Source organism: Pristiophorus japonicus, chromosome 17 (genome assembly GCF_044704955.1).
Source record: "Pristiophorus japonicus isolate sPriJap1 chromosome 17, sPriJap1.hap1, whole genome shotgun sequence".
NCBI lineage: Eukaryota > Metazoa > Chordata > Chondrichthyes > Pristiophoridae > Pristiophorus > Pristiophorus japonicus.
In genome coordinates, this window is record NC_091993.1 from 110519855 (window position 1) to 110538552 (window position 18698).

The 18698-nt window shown below is 46.7% G+C and overlaps 1 protein-coding gene and 1 pseudogene across 1 annotated transcript in view; both read right to left on the minus strand.

Moving 5' to 3' along the window:
* The window catches only part of LOC139228027 (acidic mammalian chitinase-like), a 50101-nt pseudogene extending 41241 nt beyond the window's left edge, over positions 1 to 8860 (minus strand).
* Positions 8861 to 14264: 5404 nt separating this feature from the next.
* Positions 14265 to 18698, minus strand: part of LOC139227907 (acidic mammalian chitinase-like) — a 62655-nt gene continuing 58221 nt past the window's right edge. Inside the window, exon 11 of the mRNA XM_070859049.1 lies at positions 14265 to 15093. Within this exon, the coding sequence (XP_070715150.1) occupies positions 14712 to 15093 (382 nt within the window). The 3' untranslated portion in view covers positions 14265 to 14711. The remainder of the gene's footprint in view (positions 15094 to 18698) is intronic.

An 18698-nucleotide genomic window follows, 5' to 3' on the forward strand; every position in this document is an offset into this window, starting at 1 on the left:
GTACCTTTGTTTAAAAAGGGAGAAAGGGATAGATTCAGTAATTACAAGCTAGTCAGTCTAACCTCGGTGGTGCGAAGATTATTGGAAAAAATTCTGAGGGATAGGATAAATCTGTAGATTGCAGGAAGATTAAATCAACGAGCTGGTGGGCAGAACAGTGGCAAATGGAATTCAATCTGGAGAAATGTGAGGTAATGCATTTGGGGAGGGCTAACAAGGAAAGGGAATACACATTAAATGGAAGGACACTGAGAAGTGTAGAGGAACAAAGGGACCTTGGAGTGTGTTATGTATGGAGAAAGAATCAGACTGAACACTGAGCTCAAAGTAAAGTGTGATCTTAGTCTTTTATTGTCGGTCTCCAGAGTGTCTCTCCAACCTGTGAGGCCTCCTTAAATACCTGTGCTCCCAAGGGATTATGGGATCCCTTGGGACTCCAGGGGATGAGCCCTCTGGTGGCTGTACAGAGTAAATACAAGTTTACATATATAACAACATTACCCAACAAAGTCAATCGTGTAACTATTTAAAATGTGAGTCGATCTGGGGCCCTTCTTGCCCTGGTTGATCACCTTGGTGTGAAAGCTGGTATTGTTGAATCAATTGTTGGGCCCTCGCTGGGCTGCTGTGCAATTGGTCTTGCTGGGCTGCCTGATGTGTTGCGCCCTGCTGGGATGCTGTGGATGATGGGTTCTGCTTCGTGGTCAACCGTGGTGCCGGTTGCCACTGGTGTATGTTGGGGGATCAAAAAAGATAGGATCCAAGGTGGGTTGCTCAGGATAGTCCATGAATCTGAGTTTGATTTGGTCCAAGTATTTCCGGTGAATGAGTCCATTTGAAAGTTTGACCTGAAACACCCTACTCCACTCTTTGGCCATGACAGTGCCGGGAAGCCACTTGGGACCTTGTCCATAATTCAATACAAATACAAGATCATTGATTCAAATCTCGCGTGACACATTTGCACTAGCATGGTATGCACTTTGTTGAAGCCGCCTGTTCTCTATCTGTTCATGTAGATCAGGGTGAACTAACGAAAGCCTTGTCTTAAGTGCGCTCTTCATGAGCAGTTCAGCAGGTGGGGTCCCAGTGAGCGAGTGCGGTAACTAAGCAGGACTCGGGATAGGCGAGTCTGCAGTAAGCCTTCAGTTACCCTCTTCAAGCCTTGCTTGATGGTTTGCACTGTTCTCTCTGCCTGGTCATTGGACGCTGGTTTAAACGGGGCAGATGTGACATGTTTGATCCCGTTACGGGTCATGAATTCTTTGAACTCAGCACTGGTAAAACATGGCCCGTTGTCGCTCACCAGGACATTGGGCAAGCCATGAGTGGCAAACATGGCCCGCAGGCTTTCCGTAACGGCAGCGGACGTGCTAGCCGATATTATTTCACATTCAATCAACTTGGAATACGCTACAACCACAAGGAACATTTTACCCAAGAATGGGCCTGCATAGTCGACGTGTACCCTAGACCACGGTTTGGAGGGCCAAGACCATATACTTAGCGGCGCCTCCCTGGGTACATTGCTTAACTGTGAGCATGTATTACTTCTGTGAACGCAGGACTCTAAGTCCGCATCGATACCGGGCCATCACACGTGGGATCTGGCTATCGCTTTCATCATTACAATGCCTGGGTTGGTACTGTTGAGCTCATTGATGAAGGTGTCTCTGCCCTTCTTGGGGACCACTACTCGATTGCCTCACAGAAGGCAGTCTGCTTGTATAGACATCTCATCTTTGTGCCGCTGGACTGGCTTTATCTCTTCCTGCATTTCCACTGGGACACTGGACCAGGTCCCGTGAAGCGCACAGCTTTTGACTAACGATAATAAGGGGTCCTGGCTTGTCCAGGTTTTGATCTGCCGGGCAGTGACGGGTGATTGCTCACTCTCAAATGCTTTCATAACCATGGTTAGATCTGCGGGCTGCGCCATTTCCACCCCCGTGGTGGGCAATCGCAGCCTACTGAGAGCATCGGCACAGCTTTCTGTGCCTGGCCTGTGGCGGCTGGCGTAGTTGTAGGCGGTCAACGTGAGCGCCCATCTCTGGATGCAGGCCGATGCATTGGTATTTATCCCTTTACTCTCGGAAAACAGGGGCATAAGTGGCTTATGGTCAGTTTCCAATTCGAATTTTAGCTCAAACATTTTCTTTACCCCATAGACACACGCAAACGCTTCTTTCTCAATCATGCTGCAGGCTCTCTCAGCCTTAGACAGGCACTTGGATGCATAAGCAACTGGTTGCAGTTTCCCAAAATCATTAGCTTGTTGCAATACACACCCGACGCCATATGATGATGCATCACATGCTAGTACCAAACGCTTACATGGATCAAAGAACACAAACAATTTGTTTGAGCATAACAATTTTCTCACTTTTACAAAGGCATTTTCTTGGTTTTTGCCCCAAACCCATTCATCCCCTTTTCGTTGTAAGACATGCAGTGGTTCTAACAGTGTGCTGAGACCCGGTAAGAAGTTACCAAAGTAGTTCAGGAGTCCCAGAAACGACTGCAGCTCTGTCACATTCTATGGCTTCGGTACGTTCTCGATTGCCTCCGTCTTCGCATTGGTGGGCCTGATGCCGTCCGCCACAATCCTCCTTCCCAAGAACTCCACTTCAGGCGCCAGGAAAACGCACTTCGAGCATTTTAACCAGAGCCCCACGCGGTTGAGCCGACTAAGAACCTCCTCCAGGTTCTGCAGATGCTCGACTATGTTCCGACCTGTGACCAAAATGTTGTCCTGGAAGACCATGGTGTGGGGGACCAACTTCAGTAAGCTTTCCATGTTTCTCTGGAATATCGCCGACGCTGATCGGATTCTAAATCATCATCTGTTATAAACAAAAAGACCTTTGTGTGTGTGTTGATGCAGGTGAGGGCCTTCGATGATTATTCCAGTTCCTGCGTCATGTAGGCTGAAGTCAGATCCAGCTTCGTGAATGTCTTTCCTCCCGCCAACGTTGCAAAGAGGTCATCGGCCTTTGGTAGTGGATATTGGTCCTGCAGGGAGAAACGATTGATACTTTTAATTGCCACAGATTCTGACAGTGCTGTCTCCCTTGAGGACTGGGGTGATAGGACTGGCCCACTCGTTGAAATGTTGCCCTCTCTTTACAGCCGGTCCAGCTCGATCTCTACCCTTTCTCTCATCATGTACGGTACTGCTCTCGCCTTCCGATGGATGGGCCTCACTGCCGGAATTGGGTAGATCTGCACTTTTGCTCCTTGGAATTTCCCGATGCCTTGTTTGAAAAGCGAAGGAAATTTGTTGAAGACCTGGGCACACGAAGTGTCATCAGCGGGCGATAGCACTCGGACGTCGTCCCAGTTCCAGCTTATCTTTCCCAGCCAGCTCCTGCCGAGCAGCGTGGGACCATCGCCCGGTACCACCCAGAGTGGTAGCTTGTGCACAGCTCCATCATAGGAGACCTTTACGGTAGCACTGCCGATGACAGGAATCAGTTCTTTTGTGTAAGTTCTTAGTTTCGTGCGAACTGGAGTTAAGACTGGCCTTGAGGCCTTGTTGCACCACAATCTTTTGAAAGTCTTTTTGCCCATGATGGACTGGCTCGCGCCCGTGTCCAGCTCCATTGACACCGGGGGTCCATTTAGTTCAACATTCAGCATTATCGGGGGACAATTCGTGGTGAATGTGTGCACCCCATGTACCTCTGTCTCCTCGGTCTGAGGCTCTGGTTCGTCGTGATCCTTCATGGATCTGTCCTCCTCTGCAACATGGTAGTTTGCAGGATTTGCAGCTCGCCTGCACACTCGTTGGAGGTATCCCATTGTTCCACAGCCCTTGCAAATGTACTCTTTGAAACAGCATGAATGGAAACGATGATCACCCCCGCAGCGCCAACAAGGTGTTAATGGCCTTGCATTCATCACCCTTGATGGTGGACTCTGAGACATCTACGGACGTGCAGCTGCAGGTATGTGTGACCTGCCCTGTACATTACGATTCGAAAACAACATCACTTTGTTCACAGTACTTGTAGCAGCACTTGTGTGCTGAGAGATTTGCTTTGTATTGTCACTGGTGGTAATGAACACCTGGGCTATCGCTATGGCCTTTCTCAAGGTTGGGGTCTCTACAGTCAAAAGTTTGTGAAGTATGGTTTCCTGGCCAATGCCAAGTACAAAAAAGTCTCTGAGCATGTGCTCCAAATGTCCTTCAAATTCTCAATGTCCTACAAGGCGTCTTAGCTCGGCGACATAATTCGCCACTTCCTGGCCTTCAGATCTTTTGTAGGTGTAGAACCGGTACCTCACCATCAGAACGCTTTCCTTCGGGTTCAAATGCTCTCGGACCAGTGTGCACAAATCATCGTACGATTTCTCTGTGGATTTCGCTGGAGTGAGCAGATTCTTCATGAGGCCATATGTTGGTGGCCCACAGACGGTGAGAAGGATCGCTCTTCGTTTGGCAGCACTCTCTTCCCCATCTAGCTTGTTGGCCATGAAGTATTGGTTGAGTCGCTCCACAAAAGTTTCCCAATCATCTCCCTCCGAGAATTTCTCCAGGATGTCCACTGTTCTCTGCATATTTGGGTTCGCTATCTGCATCTCGTCGCCAGTTGTTATATATGGAGAAAGAGTCAGACTGAGCTCAAAGTAAAGTTTGACCTTAGTCTTTTATTGCAGGTCGCCAGAGTGCCTCTCCAACCTGTGAGACCTCTTTAAATATCTTATGGGATCCCTTGGGACTCCAGGGGTTGAGCCATCTGGTGGCTGTACAGAGTAAATACCAGTTTACATATATAACAGAGTGCATGTCCACAGATCCCTGAAGATAGCAGGCCAGATAGATAAGGTGGGATAGGAAAGGGATCAATTGGACAGGGTTCCTTCTCCTGATTGTTATCCAGCGACTCATTGGAAAATGTCTGTGTGCAGACATCGAGTAGGAACAGGATCACACTCAGCTGTGAGACCATTCAACAGTGAAGTAATAAGCCACTGTATGGAATCGCACATGAAGAGCGGACAGTTAGGTGACATAATGTGTCAGATGTGGCTCAGTGGGTAGCACTCTCACCTCTGAGTTAGAAGGTTGTGGGTTCAAGTCCCACTCCAGGGACTTGAGGACAAAAATCCTAGCTTGGCACTCCAGTGCAGTGCTGAGGGAGTGCTGCACTGTCGGAGGTGCCACCTTTCGGATGAGAAAGTAAACCGAGGTCCCGTCTGCTCTCTCAAGTGGACGTAAAAAATCCCACGGCAATATTTATCCCTCAATCAACATAAAAAAACAGATTATTTGGTCATTATCACCTGTGGGAGCTTGCTTGTACACAAATTGGCTGCCGAGGTTCCTACATTACAACAGTGACCGCACTCCAAAAGTACTTTATTGGCTGTAAAGCGCTTTGACACGTCCAGTGGTCGTGAAAGGCACTATATAAATGCAAATCTTTCAAGTCTTTCTTTAATGGACGTCTGTGGACTGTACTGCACCAGCACTACCTTTTAGGAGAGATGGGGAGAAAGCGGTGGTGGAAGGGGTGTGTCATTGGAAACATAGATGGAGGAACCCGTCTTCATCTGACCAATGAACTGTTTCAAAATACATGTCTACTCACTGTTTTTTGAGATCATTGAATGACTTGTAAAATCTTCTTCCTTTTTCTCCATGGTCGTAATCATGTAGTCTTTACCAATGCTCGCAAACACGTAGATTAGATAGTTGCACAGGCAAGCGGAGATGTTTTGTTGCTTGAACTTGCCTATTCCAGGTCTGTGCTGGGCCCTGTTTGAGAAATAACAAATCAGTTTGTAATTCGTGCCTAAAAACAGACAATAAAAACAGTAGACTTAAAGCTGCCAGCCTTGATAAAAATGATTAGCTTTTTTCAAAAAAAAAAATCTAAGTATGGGGTTTGGTGGCAGTTTTTACTCAAAGTGATTGTTTAATAGTGTTGCAACTTGTGTTAGAATCTTCTGGGAAAGCAGGGCACTACGATACAGTAGTGAGCAGTAGCTCTTGCGTTTAGTAGCAATACTGTGACTTACCCACTTATAGTTGGGACAGCACGAGGAACCCCACTGGAAAAAAAATTGGAAAACAAGCATGAAATGTAATTAAAGAGGCGATCCATTCTCTAGTGTAGAATCCAATGGTGTCGACAGGTGAGAGTGCCTGGATATTCAACCTGCCCCCCTGCCCCCCCAAATTACTATGTTTTTTTTTATCGGGCCACATCTTCTTTCGAAAGAATTAGCTTTAAATAACTGGGCAGAACTCAAAAAGATGTTCTTCCAGAGCTAGTCAGTTCTGTAATTCAACCACTAAAAACCGATTAGTTGGGCCTGTGCTCCTAAATGTTCAGCTGGTCATTGCAATTAATAATAGCGATGTCGTTGATGGATTAGCGACACATAACTGGCTTCGTGCTTCAGAGTTTTTGTCTGACAAAATTGTTTTCTTGATTTGCTTCACTGAATTGTTAAATTAATTGAAGTAATAAGGTTTATTTTTGAACCTTTTGTGAAATTCCTACTTGAAACCGATCTTTATTTATTCAGTCTCGGGATTTATGTGTTGCTGGCAAAGACCCTGAGATGATGGTGGCGTCTTCTTCACCCTGCAGCAGTCTGCCTGGTGCCACGATTTAATACTACTGAGTGTCTTGCTCGGCCACTTCAGAGGGCAGTTAAAGATTAACCACCTTGGTGTGGGCCTGGGATTATATATAGGCCTGGCTGGGTAAGGACAGAAAGTTTCCTTCGTTCACGGACATTAGTGAACCAGTTGGGTTTTTATGACAACCTGATGGCTTCATGTTGGGCCCAAGTTTCCCCAACCCCTTTTTCCAGCGCAGTTACCTGTGGTGTGCCGACTCTCTACTCCAAAAATGGCGCCGAAAATGTAGCTCCGTATTCTCCCCGCTCCATGGACCGTCCTAGGGCTTGGCGTGGCATGGCAAAAGCAGAGGGAGACGGAGCTACAGCCCGGCGCCGAAAATAGTGCCGGCAGCTGTCTGCATGCGCAGTGGAGTCTGCGCACATGCGCAGTAGCTCCTCGCCCTCCCAGCGCGTCCTGCCGGCTCGCCCTGGCTGAAGAGCTTGCCGGTGCGTTCTCCTGCCAGTGCGTCCTGTGAGTTCTGCCTGCCTGCCTGCCTGCCTGCCTGCCGCGTTGTCCTGTGAGTTCTCTCTCCTGCCTGCCTGCCTGCCACGTTGTGCTGTGAGATCTCTCTCCTGCCTGCCTGCCGGTTCGTTTTCCTGCCCAAGTTCTCCTGCCCCTATCCCCGGCCGAGTGGCCTCCTGGCCTGCTGACTTCCCCGGCCCAGAAAGAAGCTACGACTTAAGTTTTATTTTTTATTTTTTATTTATTTACTTTTTAATTATTATTGATGGTTTTTATGCTTCATGAATGTTGTTGAGAAAGTGTTTAGTGCTTTGCAAGGTCCTCTGTGCTTCCCTTCTCCCCCCCCACCCCCCTCCCCTACCCGCCCCCATCTTTGTCTACCTGCGCTGATTTCTTAACTTTCTTAACTTTCCGTAAGGTTTTTCTGTGCGGACACATACGCTGGCCTAAGTTAGTTTGGAGCAATTATTAGGTGGCCGAACTGGCTTAAATGGCCAAAACAGGTGTAGGTGGCTGGTAACGCCCCCTTTTGAACAAAACAAAGCTAAACTAAAAAAATCCTCACTAACTCACTTACAGTGGAGCAAATTAAATGGGCAGAATTTAAGATACTCCAGAAAAATCAAGCTGCTCCAAAAAAAAATGGAACAACTCCTGGGGAAACTTGGGCCCCCATGGTCACTTGCTTTTTAAACTTTAATGCCAACTTTTAATTCCCAGATTTCTTTTAACTGAATTCAAATGTGCAAAACTGTCATGGTAGCATTTGAACACTGTTCTGGATAATTAGTCCATGGCTCTGGATTTCTACTCCAGTAACATGAGCACTACACGACTGTACCCAGATTTTGAAGTAGTTCTGTTTGATCTGGCAAGCTCAAATCCAACCCCCCCCCCACCCCCCGAAAGCAATCCTGCCTCTGCCACTGGTCGACTGCAATACATTTCGAGGATATAAAAGATTTGTTCTATAGCTGTAATATTTGGTGATTGATTAGATTGACCAGAAAAAAAAGCCATCTAATGAACTGGCTCTATGCAACTAATGTCTATGTATTTGGTATTGAATAGCAGCCATTTGTTTACTCCCCCTCCAATGTCCTTTCACTCTAGAAAGACCACCAACAATGCTACTTTTTGGCCAGTCACTGTGACCGAATTTCCCATTTGATCTTTCCCTTCACGTCGCCTGACTTCTGCTCTGCTCCTCCTGACAGCGCAGTTCAGACCTTGAATTGAATGGGGCGGGTGAGATTGTACATGCATCCTCTCTATTCATGCCCTGCACATTGAGCTCTGACTGATGGGGACAACTTATATTAAAAAGAAACACGTGCTGCAAACTCTTCCATACAAATCATACCATTACGCAGCTTTTTATGTGCTTCTTATATGCCACTACAACTAATATGATATTTTACCAAAACAGCAATTAAACAATAGTGTGCAACTCTTTGTCGACACGATGTATACATCATATTTCATGGTATATAGGATTGACAGTTTTGCTTTTTAATAAATAAGTGTGCAAAAATTTTCAATAACAGTGAGATAAAGTTGGTCTACTACACACTGCAGCAAGTGAGGCAAAGCTCAACATTTTAGTTTTTACTGCTTGTTTTTTACATCAGATTTTTCTTAACACATAATAGCCCTTTTCTATATAGTCGGAAGATTAAGTACGGGATATATAGTTTGGATGATTTTTAAAATATTTTATTAAAAACCATACTTACCAATTAAACCAAGCACTCTCCCCATTCTTGGACTCAGTAGGTCAGTGTTCCTGCAGCTTTATGCTTGCTGTAGAAGAAGAGACTGTGGTACTGGAGGAACCATGCACTGTCTCTATAATTCCTACAACTTATAATTATTAACAAAGAAGTTATGGTGGCGAGACAAATAGATCCACTTTTGTGATAAAGGGTGGTTAACATTTGGAATGATCTACCAGGTAAGGTAGTGGAGTTAATGATATGGGAGTACAGTAGTCTGGGTGAATTGGAATACTCAAGGGATGAACTCATTTAGGCTGAATCGGTCTTTCCTCTCCTTAACTTTTCTTAGGCTGTTACTCTCAATTATTATTCCTCAGCAATGGACATCTCACATTATTTCCTCCCTTCTATGCATATGGGCAGGACAAATGCTCAACGTTCATACACCCCTCAGGGGAAGGCATTAAAGATGGTGGAGATAGAAAGAAATTTGGGCATTCTAGTGCATACATCCTTAAAGGTACACGAGCAATGCTGTGCAGCGATAGCTAGAGCAAATAGGGTGTTGGGGTGTATCCAAAGGACAATTGAGTATAAGTCTGTTTTGCCCTTGTACAAGACCTTAGTCAGGCCGCACTTGGAATAGTGTGTCCAGTTTTGGTCTCCTCACATGGTGGGTGATATTGAGGCTCTGGAAAAGGTGCAGAAGAGGGTCGCTAGACTAATTCCAAGTCTAAAGCATCTGAGTTATCAAGATAGGTTAAAAGAGTTGGGACTCTTTACCTTAGAGCAGCATAGACTTAGGGGAGATATGATTGAGGTTTATAAGATAATGAAGGGAATAGACATTGTTCCAGCTGACAGTTTATTTCAATTAAATAGGTTAGGCAGGACCAGGGGTCACAAACTTAAGTTGTATAGGGTTAGATCTAGGTTAGACATCAGGAGGTGGTTCTTTTCCCAGAGAATATTAGACCTCTGGATCAAGCTGCTGTTTCATATGATGGATGCAGATTCACAGAACTCCTTTAAGCAAAAGCTGGATTTGTTTCGGGTTGGAACGGAGATCATCTCTTACAAAAGGTAGGTACTGCAGGGAATTCAAGGCCAAAGTAATCTCTTGGATTAGTTTCGATCGCCTCAATGGGTTGGAGAGGAATTTCCCAGATTTACTTTTCCTAAATTGGCCTGGGTTTTTTATCTGTAATTTTGCCTCTCCCAGGAGATCACATGGTTTCAGGTGGGGTGGTGTGTATGGGCCCAAGTTTCGGGCCGTGCCTAAAACGACGCAGCCCGGACCTGGACGTCTGTTTTTCGCGCCACAGAGTGCGCCTAAAAAAAACTTACCTCTTCTCCGGCTCCCTGCAGGCCCTCTGGAGCTGGGCGCGGCACAGCACGAGCTGTAGGGGCCGGAGCCAGGTCCCTGCGCTGAAAACAGTGCCGGGACCTCTGCACATGCGCACTACAGTGGGCGCACATATACAGTAGCTCCAGGCGCCCAAAACTGTGGGAGTGGCCTGAAGCACGCAGCTCCTAGCCCTGGCCGAATGGCCTCACCGGGGCTGCATGCATAAGGCTCCTCACACCCGACCCGACCTCTGCTTCCCCCCGTCCCACCCCCCAGACGACCCGACCTTTGCGCCCCCCCCCCCCCCGCGACACTCTCTCTTCCTCCCCCCCCCTCCCCCCCCCCCGGACCTCCGCGAGTCTTCCCCCTCCCCTCCCCCGGACCTCCGCGACCCCTCCCCCCCCCCCCCCCCCCGAGACCCGACGCCACCTACCTGTAAATCCAGTCCGAAGTTTTGGACCCGGCCGTTCAGCCTCCTTCCCTCCCTCCCTCCCTCCATCCTCTCTCCCTTCTCCCCCTCTCCCCCCTCCTTTCCCCCTCTCTTCCCCCCTTCTCCCCCTCTCTTTCCCCCCTTCTCCCCCTCTCTTTCCCCCCTTCTCCCCCTCTCTTTCCCCCCTTCTCCCCCTCTCTTCCCCCCTTCTCCCCCTCTCTTCCCCCCTTCTCCCCCTCTCTTCCCCCCATTCTCCCCCTCTCTTCCCCCCTTCTCCCCCTCTCTTCCCCCCTTCTCCCCCTCTCCCCCCTCCTCTTCCCCCCCCTCTACCCCCCTCCCCCCTCCTCCCTCCACCTCCCCCCTCCCCCCACCCTTCTACCCCTCCCCTCGCTGTCAGAAACACAGTCACTGACAGACAGAGAGTGAGAGACACACAGACAGACAGAGAGATAGAGACACTGACAGAGATACACTGGGGGGGCATCCCAGTACGCTGTTGGAGGACTCCCGGTGCTGTAGTCGGTAAGTAGAAAATGTTTTATTTATTAATTTAAAAAAAAAAAAAATTTTTAATTAATTTTTTTTGATTGGTTTATTGGTTGATTTATTGATGTATTTATCATTTATTATTGATGATGGCTCTTTATTTGTAAAACTGAAGTGTTTAATGTTTGTAAACTTCCCTTTAAACCCTAGACCCCCCCCTTTCCCTGCGCCTAATTTGTAACCTACGCCTGATTTTCTAAAGTGTAGACAAGGTTTTTTCGAACGTACAAAAATCTTCTTACTCCATTCTAAGTTAGTTTGGAGTAAGTTTTCACTGCCTAAACTTTAAAAACAGGCGTAAGTTGCCGGACACGCCCCCTTTTGAAAAAAATTCTGTTCCAAAGTGAAACTGTCCTAACTGACTAGAACTGGAGCAAACTAAATGCCGAGAATTCAAATTTCTAAGATACTCCATTCTAAACCAGTTGCTCCAAAAAATCAGGAGCAACTCAGGCCGAAACTTGGCCCCGATATGTTGCGATACACAAGGTATCGCAATTGTGTGGGACAGGCTCGATGGACCAAATGTCCGTCATTGTTCGTATGTTCGTACATTCCTGAATGTGAGCTTCTTGCATTTCATTTATCCAATGGGTAGATGTCTTTATGTAAAGGAAATTCTGGTGTGTGCCCATTTATACCTCATTCAAAATTCTTCCCTTTACATTTCCTGCCATATTCCTCTTTTTTACCCCATATTGTTTCTTTTTGTGTGGAATGCTAATGCAGAGTCTGTGGGTGACAGTGGGTCTAGAGGAGGTGTAAATGGGAATAGCAGAATCACCAACAGCTGCCTGAAAAAAAAATGGGGGCAGAGGTTCTGCTCTGAAATTGTTGAACTCAATATTGAGTTCTGAAGGCTATAAAGAACCTAAACGAAAGATGAGGTGCTGTTCCTCGAGCTTATGTTGAGCTTCATTGGAACAGTGCAGGAGGCCGAGGATGGAGAAGTCAGAGTGGGAATGGAACGGAGAATTAAAGTGACAGGCGACCGGAAGCTCTGGGTCACGCTTGCGGACTGAAAAGAGGTTCCACCACTAAAAAATCTGAGATAGATTGTAACTCCCCCAAGCCCATCAGAAACCAGGCGGATGTCTGTTAACATGGAACGCACAACTTGCCCAGTCCTATCCCACACCAATCTGGGCACTACCTCCCACTCAATCCAATGGGGTCCTCTTTAAATATGCAGGTCGGGCTTTGAATAATTCATCGGGGGTCCAATCTGTCATTTTAATGAGGCTTGATTGGAGAAACAATGTTGGCTTTCCCATCAGTCAAAACCTGCTAGGAACAGCAGCGAGGGCCAGAATAGTTAGCACCAACGTTAGCGTCCTCGACCAGGCCAACATCCCCAGCATTGAAGCACTGACCACACTTGATCAGCTCCTTTGGGCGGGCCACACCGTTCGCATGCCAGACACGAGACTCCCAAAGCAAGCGCTCTACTCGGAACTCCTTCATGGCAAACGAGCCAAAGGTGGGCAGAGGAAACGTTACAAGGACACCTTCAAAGCCTCCCTGATAAAGTACAACATCCCCACTGACATCTGGGAGTCCCTGGCTAAAGACCGCCCTAAGTGAAGTGCATCCGGGAGGGTGCTGAGCTCCTCAAGTCTCGTTGCGAGAGCATGCATAAACCAAGCGCAGGCAGCGGAAAGAGCGTGCGGCAAACCAGTCCCACCCACCCTTTCCTTCAACGACTATTTGTCCCACCTGTGACAGAGACTGTAATTCCTGTATTGGACTATTCAGCCACCTAAGAACTCACTTTTAGAGTGGAAACAAGTTTTGCTTCCACTCGATTTCGAGGGACTGCTGCTGATGATGATGATGATGAGTCAGTTTTTTTTTTTAGTTTCCTTGTGGGCGGCCAGGAGGAGCAGGAGTGCCCCTCTGGGCTCTAGAAGGAAATCTTGGGGCTTCCGACGCCCCCCTAATGGGATTCCCCTTGTGCTGGAGAGCGTGTCCTTGCATCCGCAGGTTTTAATGGGCGGGCATCCACTTAAGGCTGACTTCCCGGCAGTTTAGGTCAGGAAGTGGGCAAGCAAATAAGGCCTGACCATTAATTTCAGCCGAGCCTGCCTGATTCGGCTCCAAGACGATGTCAACTGCTTGCTTTGCTCCGTTCCCGCCCATCAGTTGACATCGAGCCCTATGTCTTGAAGCCAGTATCCCTCCCCTATCTCCCAGCGTGGCTCGCAGATCTACAGGACTGCCTTGATCCCTCCCCCCACTGCTGCACATTGCTGACCTCCTACCTACCACCTCCATTCCCCCCCCCTCCTCCCCTCCCCGAGCAAGCATTCCTTCCCACCCCGTGTGCTGGAAACGTTAATTTCTTCCACCCGCCCCCCCTCCCTGACTGTTGCTCAGTGTGAAAATGCAGCCTGCAGTCCCCCGCTCTCTCCCCAAACCTGTCACCTGAAACGCATGGCATGGCCCACATGGCATGCACCACTGACTGGATGCCTCCCCTTGCTCATGCTCTGCAGTCACCACCACAAACTGCTGCCTCCCCCCCCCCCCACTGCCCCCCGCTCCCCCCACTACACCACCCATAGGACACAGGGGGGAGAGAAAAAGGCAGGAAAGGGAAGCAGAAAGGGCGAGCGAGAGAAAGAGAATAAAAGAAAGAAAGACTTGGATTTATATAGCGTCTTTCACCACCACCAGACATCTCAAAGCACTTTACAGCCAATGAAGGACTTTTGAAGTGTAAACTCTGGTAATGTAGGAAACATGGCAGCCAATTTGCGCACAGCAAGCTCCCACAAATAGCAACATGATAATCTGTTTTTTTGTTATAGTGATTGAGGGATAAATATTGACTAGGACAGCAGGGATAACTCCCCTGCTCTTCGAAATAGTGAAATGGGATCTTTTACGTCCCGTTAAGAGAGCAGATGGGGGTCTCGGTTTAACATCTCATTAGAAAGACGGCACCTCTGACAGTGCAGCACTCCCTCAGCACTGCATTGAGTGTCAGCCTAGAAGGGGAGAGAAAGAAGCTTAAAATCAGAGACTGGTAGAAGAGAGGATTTATCATCAGCAATGCTACAGATGATCCAATTTACAAAAAAGGTACTGAACAGAAATTCTCGCCACAGTTTGCAGTAAGATTTGACTTTATTTAGTAGAGACAAGTATTTTAAATCTGAATTAAATACAATTTTGATCATAGGTTTTTGCTTTCCTAATTCCTTAGGCAGAAATTGGACCAGCAAAAATCCAAAGCAATCGGCCTACGACGGAAGCCAAACTCCTGAGAGCTCATTGCGAATACTTAGTAAAATCAGGCTACAATAGAACGAGGCTGCAAATAATGAATGATTGGTGGCATTCTGTTATTCTGGCAACTTAAGCAAAATCAAACTCAAGATGACGTTTTGAGACTCGTACCATAGCTGTAAGTAATTGATCTATTTATGCACTGGATTCTTGTTTTTACTGATGTATTAATAATATTGAAGCAGGTAAAAAGAAATAAAATTTGGAAATTAATTTGTTGGGCTACCCAATATTGGTTAAAATATATTTTTGGAAGAATGCTTTATCTTCTGAAAAATATCATTTAAGTGCAGTCAGGTTTATGGGCCAGTTGCAGCATTTACATGCATCGTAAAACACCAGTCCCTTGGGACAGTCCCTCCAGAAGGTCTGGTGCCGGACACAAATAAAGAATTTTGAAGCATTATTGCGGTCTCTGTAAAAACCATTAGGTTTGCTAATGCACCATTTTGATTCTTGATGCCACTTCATTTCAGGCCATGTGCAACACTTGCAATGTTCATCAAAGACCAGATTCTCAGCACAGTATTCATGAATGGTTATCTTAGCACAGTGGTAGAATCTGGAAGGAGCTTCTGGGTCGCTGTAAATGCCAAGTTTTTTATTGGTGCACCATCCCTGATCAACACCCGGACCCTTGCTGGCTCCAACAACATTGCTGCTGTTATTGGAGGTATTCGGAGCACTAAATGATGGTGGAGAATTCACTTTTGGTTTCGGACAGACTGGAAGAGAAGAATGTAATAGCATTTAGAGTCACTAAAATCAGATTAATTCCAATACAGGGTAAATAGAAATTCTATTTCTATGGCAGTTAGCCGGTGTCATATGATCAGAAGAGATAGAAGGGAGAAGACAATTTTGCCAAATTCTTCATTGGTCGATTTCTGCATTTCTGCTTCTTGAACATTGGCTGAAAATGTTTCCATCGTGCGTTGTGCTTGACAAGACTTCAGAGAACTTGCAACTGTGACTTGAATTGAAGTAAGAATTCAGAGGCTGCAGCTAGGATTTGTGGAAATCCAGCCTTTTAATCCCAATGGTTGTTGCTATAATTGCCATTATAATCGCTATTCTATATTCAGGTAGGAGCTTGAGAAATGTAAAAGCTGATACATGCTCTTGTTTATATTGCATTCCTCAGACAGCCCTATAATCCTTTAATTTATGAGTTAGAAGCTTTCTTTTCTGAAGCTGTGAACACATCTCCAAAATAGATATCAATTACAAGCTTTAAATGTATTTATTTTGATTTTATAGTAGCAAATAATATTTATGTAACATCATATATTTTAAAGACACTTCGGCCAGAGTTTTGCCTACCTCAGAGAGAGGCCATGGTGGGTCACGACCTCGCTGCTGAAAATGACTTTCCCTTAATGGGGCCTGACCAGTGCGTCACCCGGCCTAATTAAAGGCTGCGAGTCTGGCGACATCATTCATGACGTGTTTCCAGCCAGCATCTTTAAAGGGACCATGGCCACATTAGATTTGAAGCTTCAACCATTGGTGGCTGTGCCTTCTGTTGCTTAGGCCCCAAGCTCTGGAACTCCCTGCCTAAACCTTGCCGCCTCTCTGCCTCTCTTTCCTCCTTCAAGACGCTCCTTAAAAGATACCTTTTTGACCAAGCTTTTGGTCACCTGCGCTAATTTCTACTTATGCGGCTCGGTGTCAAATTTTTAAAAATCTCATAATACTCCTGTGAAGCGCCTCGGGACGTTTCACTACGTTAAAGGCGCTATATAAATACCAGTTGTTGTTAATCTAATGTAGTGCTGTCAGTGTACTACAGCATTGAGGTGCTGCAAACACTGACAATGACTGCACAGAAGTGCAGGGCTGCACCCAGGCTCTCCCATGACTCCCTGCATATCCTTATGGAGGGAGTCGGAGCACGCAGGGAGGCCCTTTTCCCTTCCGCCCAATGCCTAGCTGTAACTGTCGGGTTTTACGAATTGAGTAAAACCCGCCCACAAGGCCAGAGTTGGGAGGAGAGGCAAACAACATAAAAGCAGCCAGCCAGAACAGCAGCAGCCGACCTGGGAGTGTAAGAAGTAAAATGATTCAAAGTGCGAAGTCACAGGAAAGCAGGGAAGTGATTCGTTGGTCAGTTTTTCTCTCTTTTCTGGGGCATTGGTTTAAATTAAGAGCTGGGATTAAAAACAAAACTTGACAACTTAATTAATTAAATACATTAGTGATGGCAGGGCAGGTGATGTATTGCTGCTGTTGCATGTGGGAGCTGGTTGACCCCATTGAGGTCCACAGCGACCACATCTGCAGCAAGTGTCTGCAACTCGAGGAACTTCGGCTCCGTGTTGAAGAGCTTGAGTCCGAGCTGCAGGCGCCGCGGCACATCAGGGAGGGGGAGACTTACCTGGACGCTGTGTTCCAGCAGGCAGTCACACCCCTTAGGTTAATTAGTTCTAATTTGGTCCGTGGTCATGGGCAGGAGGGTGTGACGATGAGCGAGGCAGGTATGAGGGCTCAGGAGGTAGCGATGGAGGAGCCTCAGCCCTTGCTCTTGTCCAACAGATTCGAGGCTCTTACTCCCTGTGTGGACGAGGGCAGGGACTGCAGGGAGGAACTTGGAGTGGGAGGGTGAAGATCCAGTTGTCGTGGTCCACATAGGTACCAACAACATACGTAGAACAAAGAAAAAGGTTCTGCTGAGGGAGTATGAGCAGTTAGGGGCCAAATTAAAAAGCAGAACCACAAAGGTAAGAATCTCTGGATTACTATCTAAGCCACAAGCAAATTTGCATAGGGTAAATAATATCAGAGAGATGAACATGTGGCTCAAAGACTGGTGTGGTTGAAATGAGTTTCGGTTCACGGGGCGCTGGCACCAGTTCTGGGGTCAAAGGGAGTTGTTCTGTTGGGACGGGCTTCATTTGAACCAGGCTGTGGCGAATTGAATAACTAGGGATGTAGATAGGGCTTTAAACTAAATAGTGGGGGGCAGGGAAGGGTTCAGGTGAGCGGAAATTTAAAAAGTCAAAGAGCAAGGAGAAGGCAATAAAGCAGGGTGGCAGTGGGGGAAATGATAACCAGAGTGCAACAGGAAGGGACAGAATGTATAAAAATAAGAGTGTATCAAAAAGTGAGGTCAAAGCAGGGAAAAATAGTAAAAAAACAAATTTAAAATCTCTTTATCTGAATGCACGCAGCATTCGTAGCAAGATAGATGAGTTGACGGCACAAATAGATATAAATGGGTATGATTAAATAGCCATTACAGAGATGTGGTTGCAAGGTGACCAAGGCTGGGAATTGAATATTCAGAGGTATTTGACAATTTGGAAGGATAGACAGAAGGGAAAAGGAGGTGGGGTAGCTCTGTTAATAAATAAAGCTATATTTTGATTATCATCTACATATCGACAATCTTCTCTTTGGGCTCCTATTTCTTGTGTTATGTTCACATGCAGTTAGAAACAAAATGAGGTTAAAAAGGAGGCTTCAAGCCTCATTATAATATTTAAATTGACATCCTGCCTCCTCAGAGTAGGCTGGCCTCCCGCCCCCATCCTGTTTCCTATTGCGCCTCCGTTAAAAGTGGAAGCCGATAGGTTGCAGGCAAGTTCAGGTCGGGAATCCGATTTTTAACAATTCAACTTTCAACGTTCCAAACCCATCTGTTTTTTTAGATTAAAATTCCTCCCAATCTGTTGAGGTAGAAGATTTGTTGAAGTCTGAAGACTTGACAAGACTGGCAGTCTTACAAGTAAATGTTCTACTGCGCTAGAAAATCGTTAGCGCCACATTTGGGGCACTAAATTTTGAAAAGTTGAAAAAGTAGCAGCAGGCGCTAATCATTCCTCCAGCGATATTCAGTTTTAGCGCCCCAAGAGGGAAGTGGAGCGCTAAATCGAGGGCTAACCACTTCTCTTGGGGCGCTAAAGTCCGAGAGCGGGACGGTGGCGGCAGACGCTGAACAATTTGGAGGCATTGGTAACAGCACTCTTTCATCACAGAGGCTGCTTCCCTCTTAAGGGGAAAGGCCAATGATGCCGCACAAGCTAATTATCAGCAAGCCAACCTGGGTGACCGCCATTCATCATCATAGGTGGTCCCTCGTATTGAGGATGACTTGCTTCCACGCCAAAAAGGGACGAGTTCACAGGTGTATCAATGAAGGACCTAATATTCCAGATCCTGAACTATATGTTGAAGGGTGGAAGATGCCTGTGCGTGGATCTTTTTAACGTGGGGTGGCCGTTGCACACCAGCCACCACATGAGCTTGACAGAGCTAGGTCTTGGT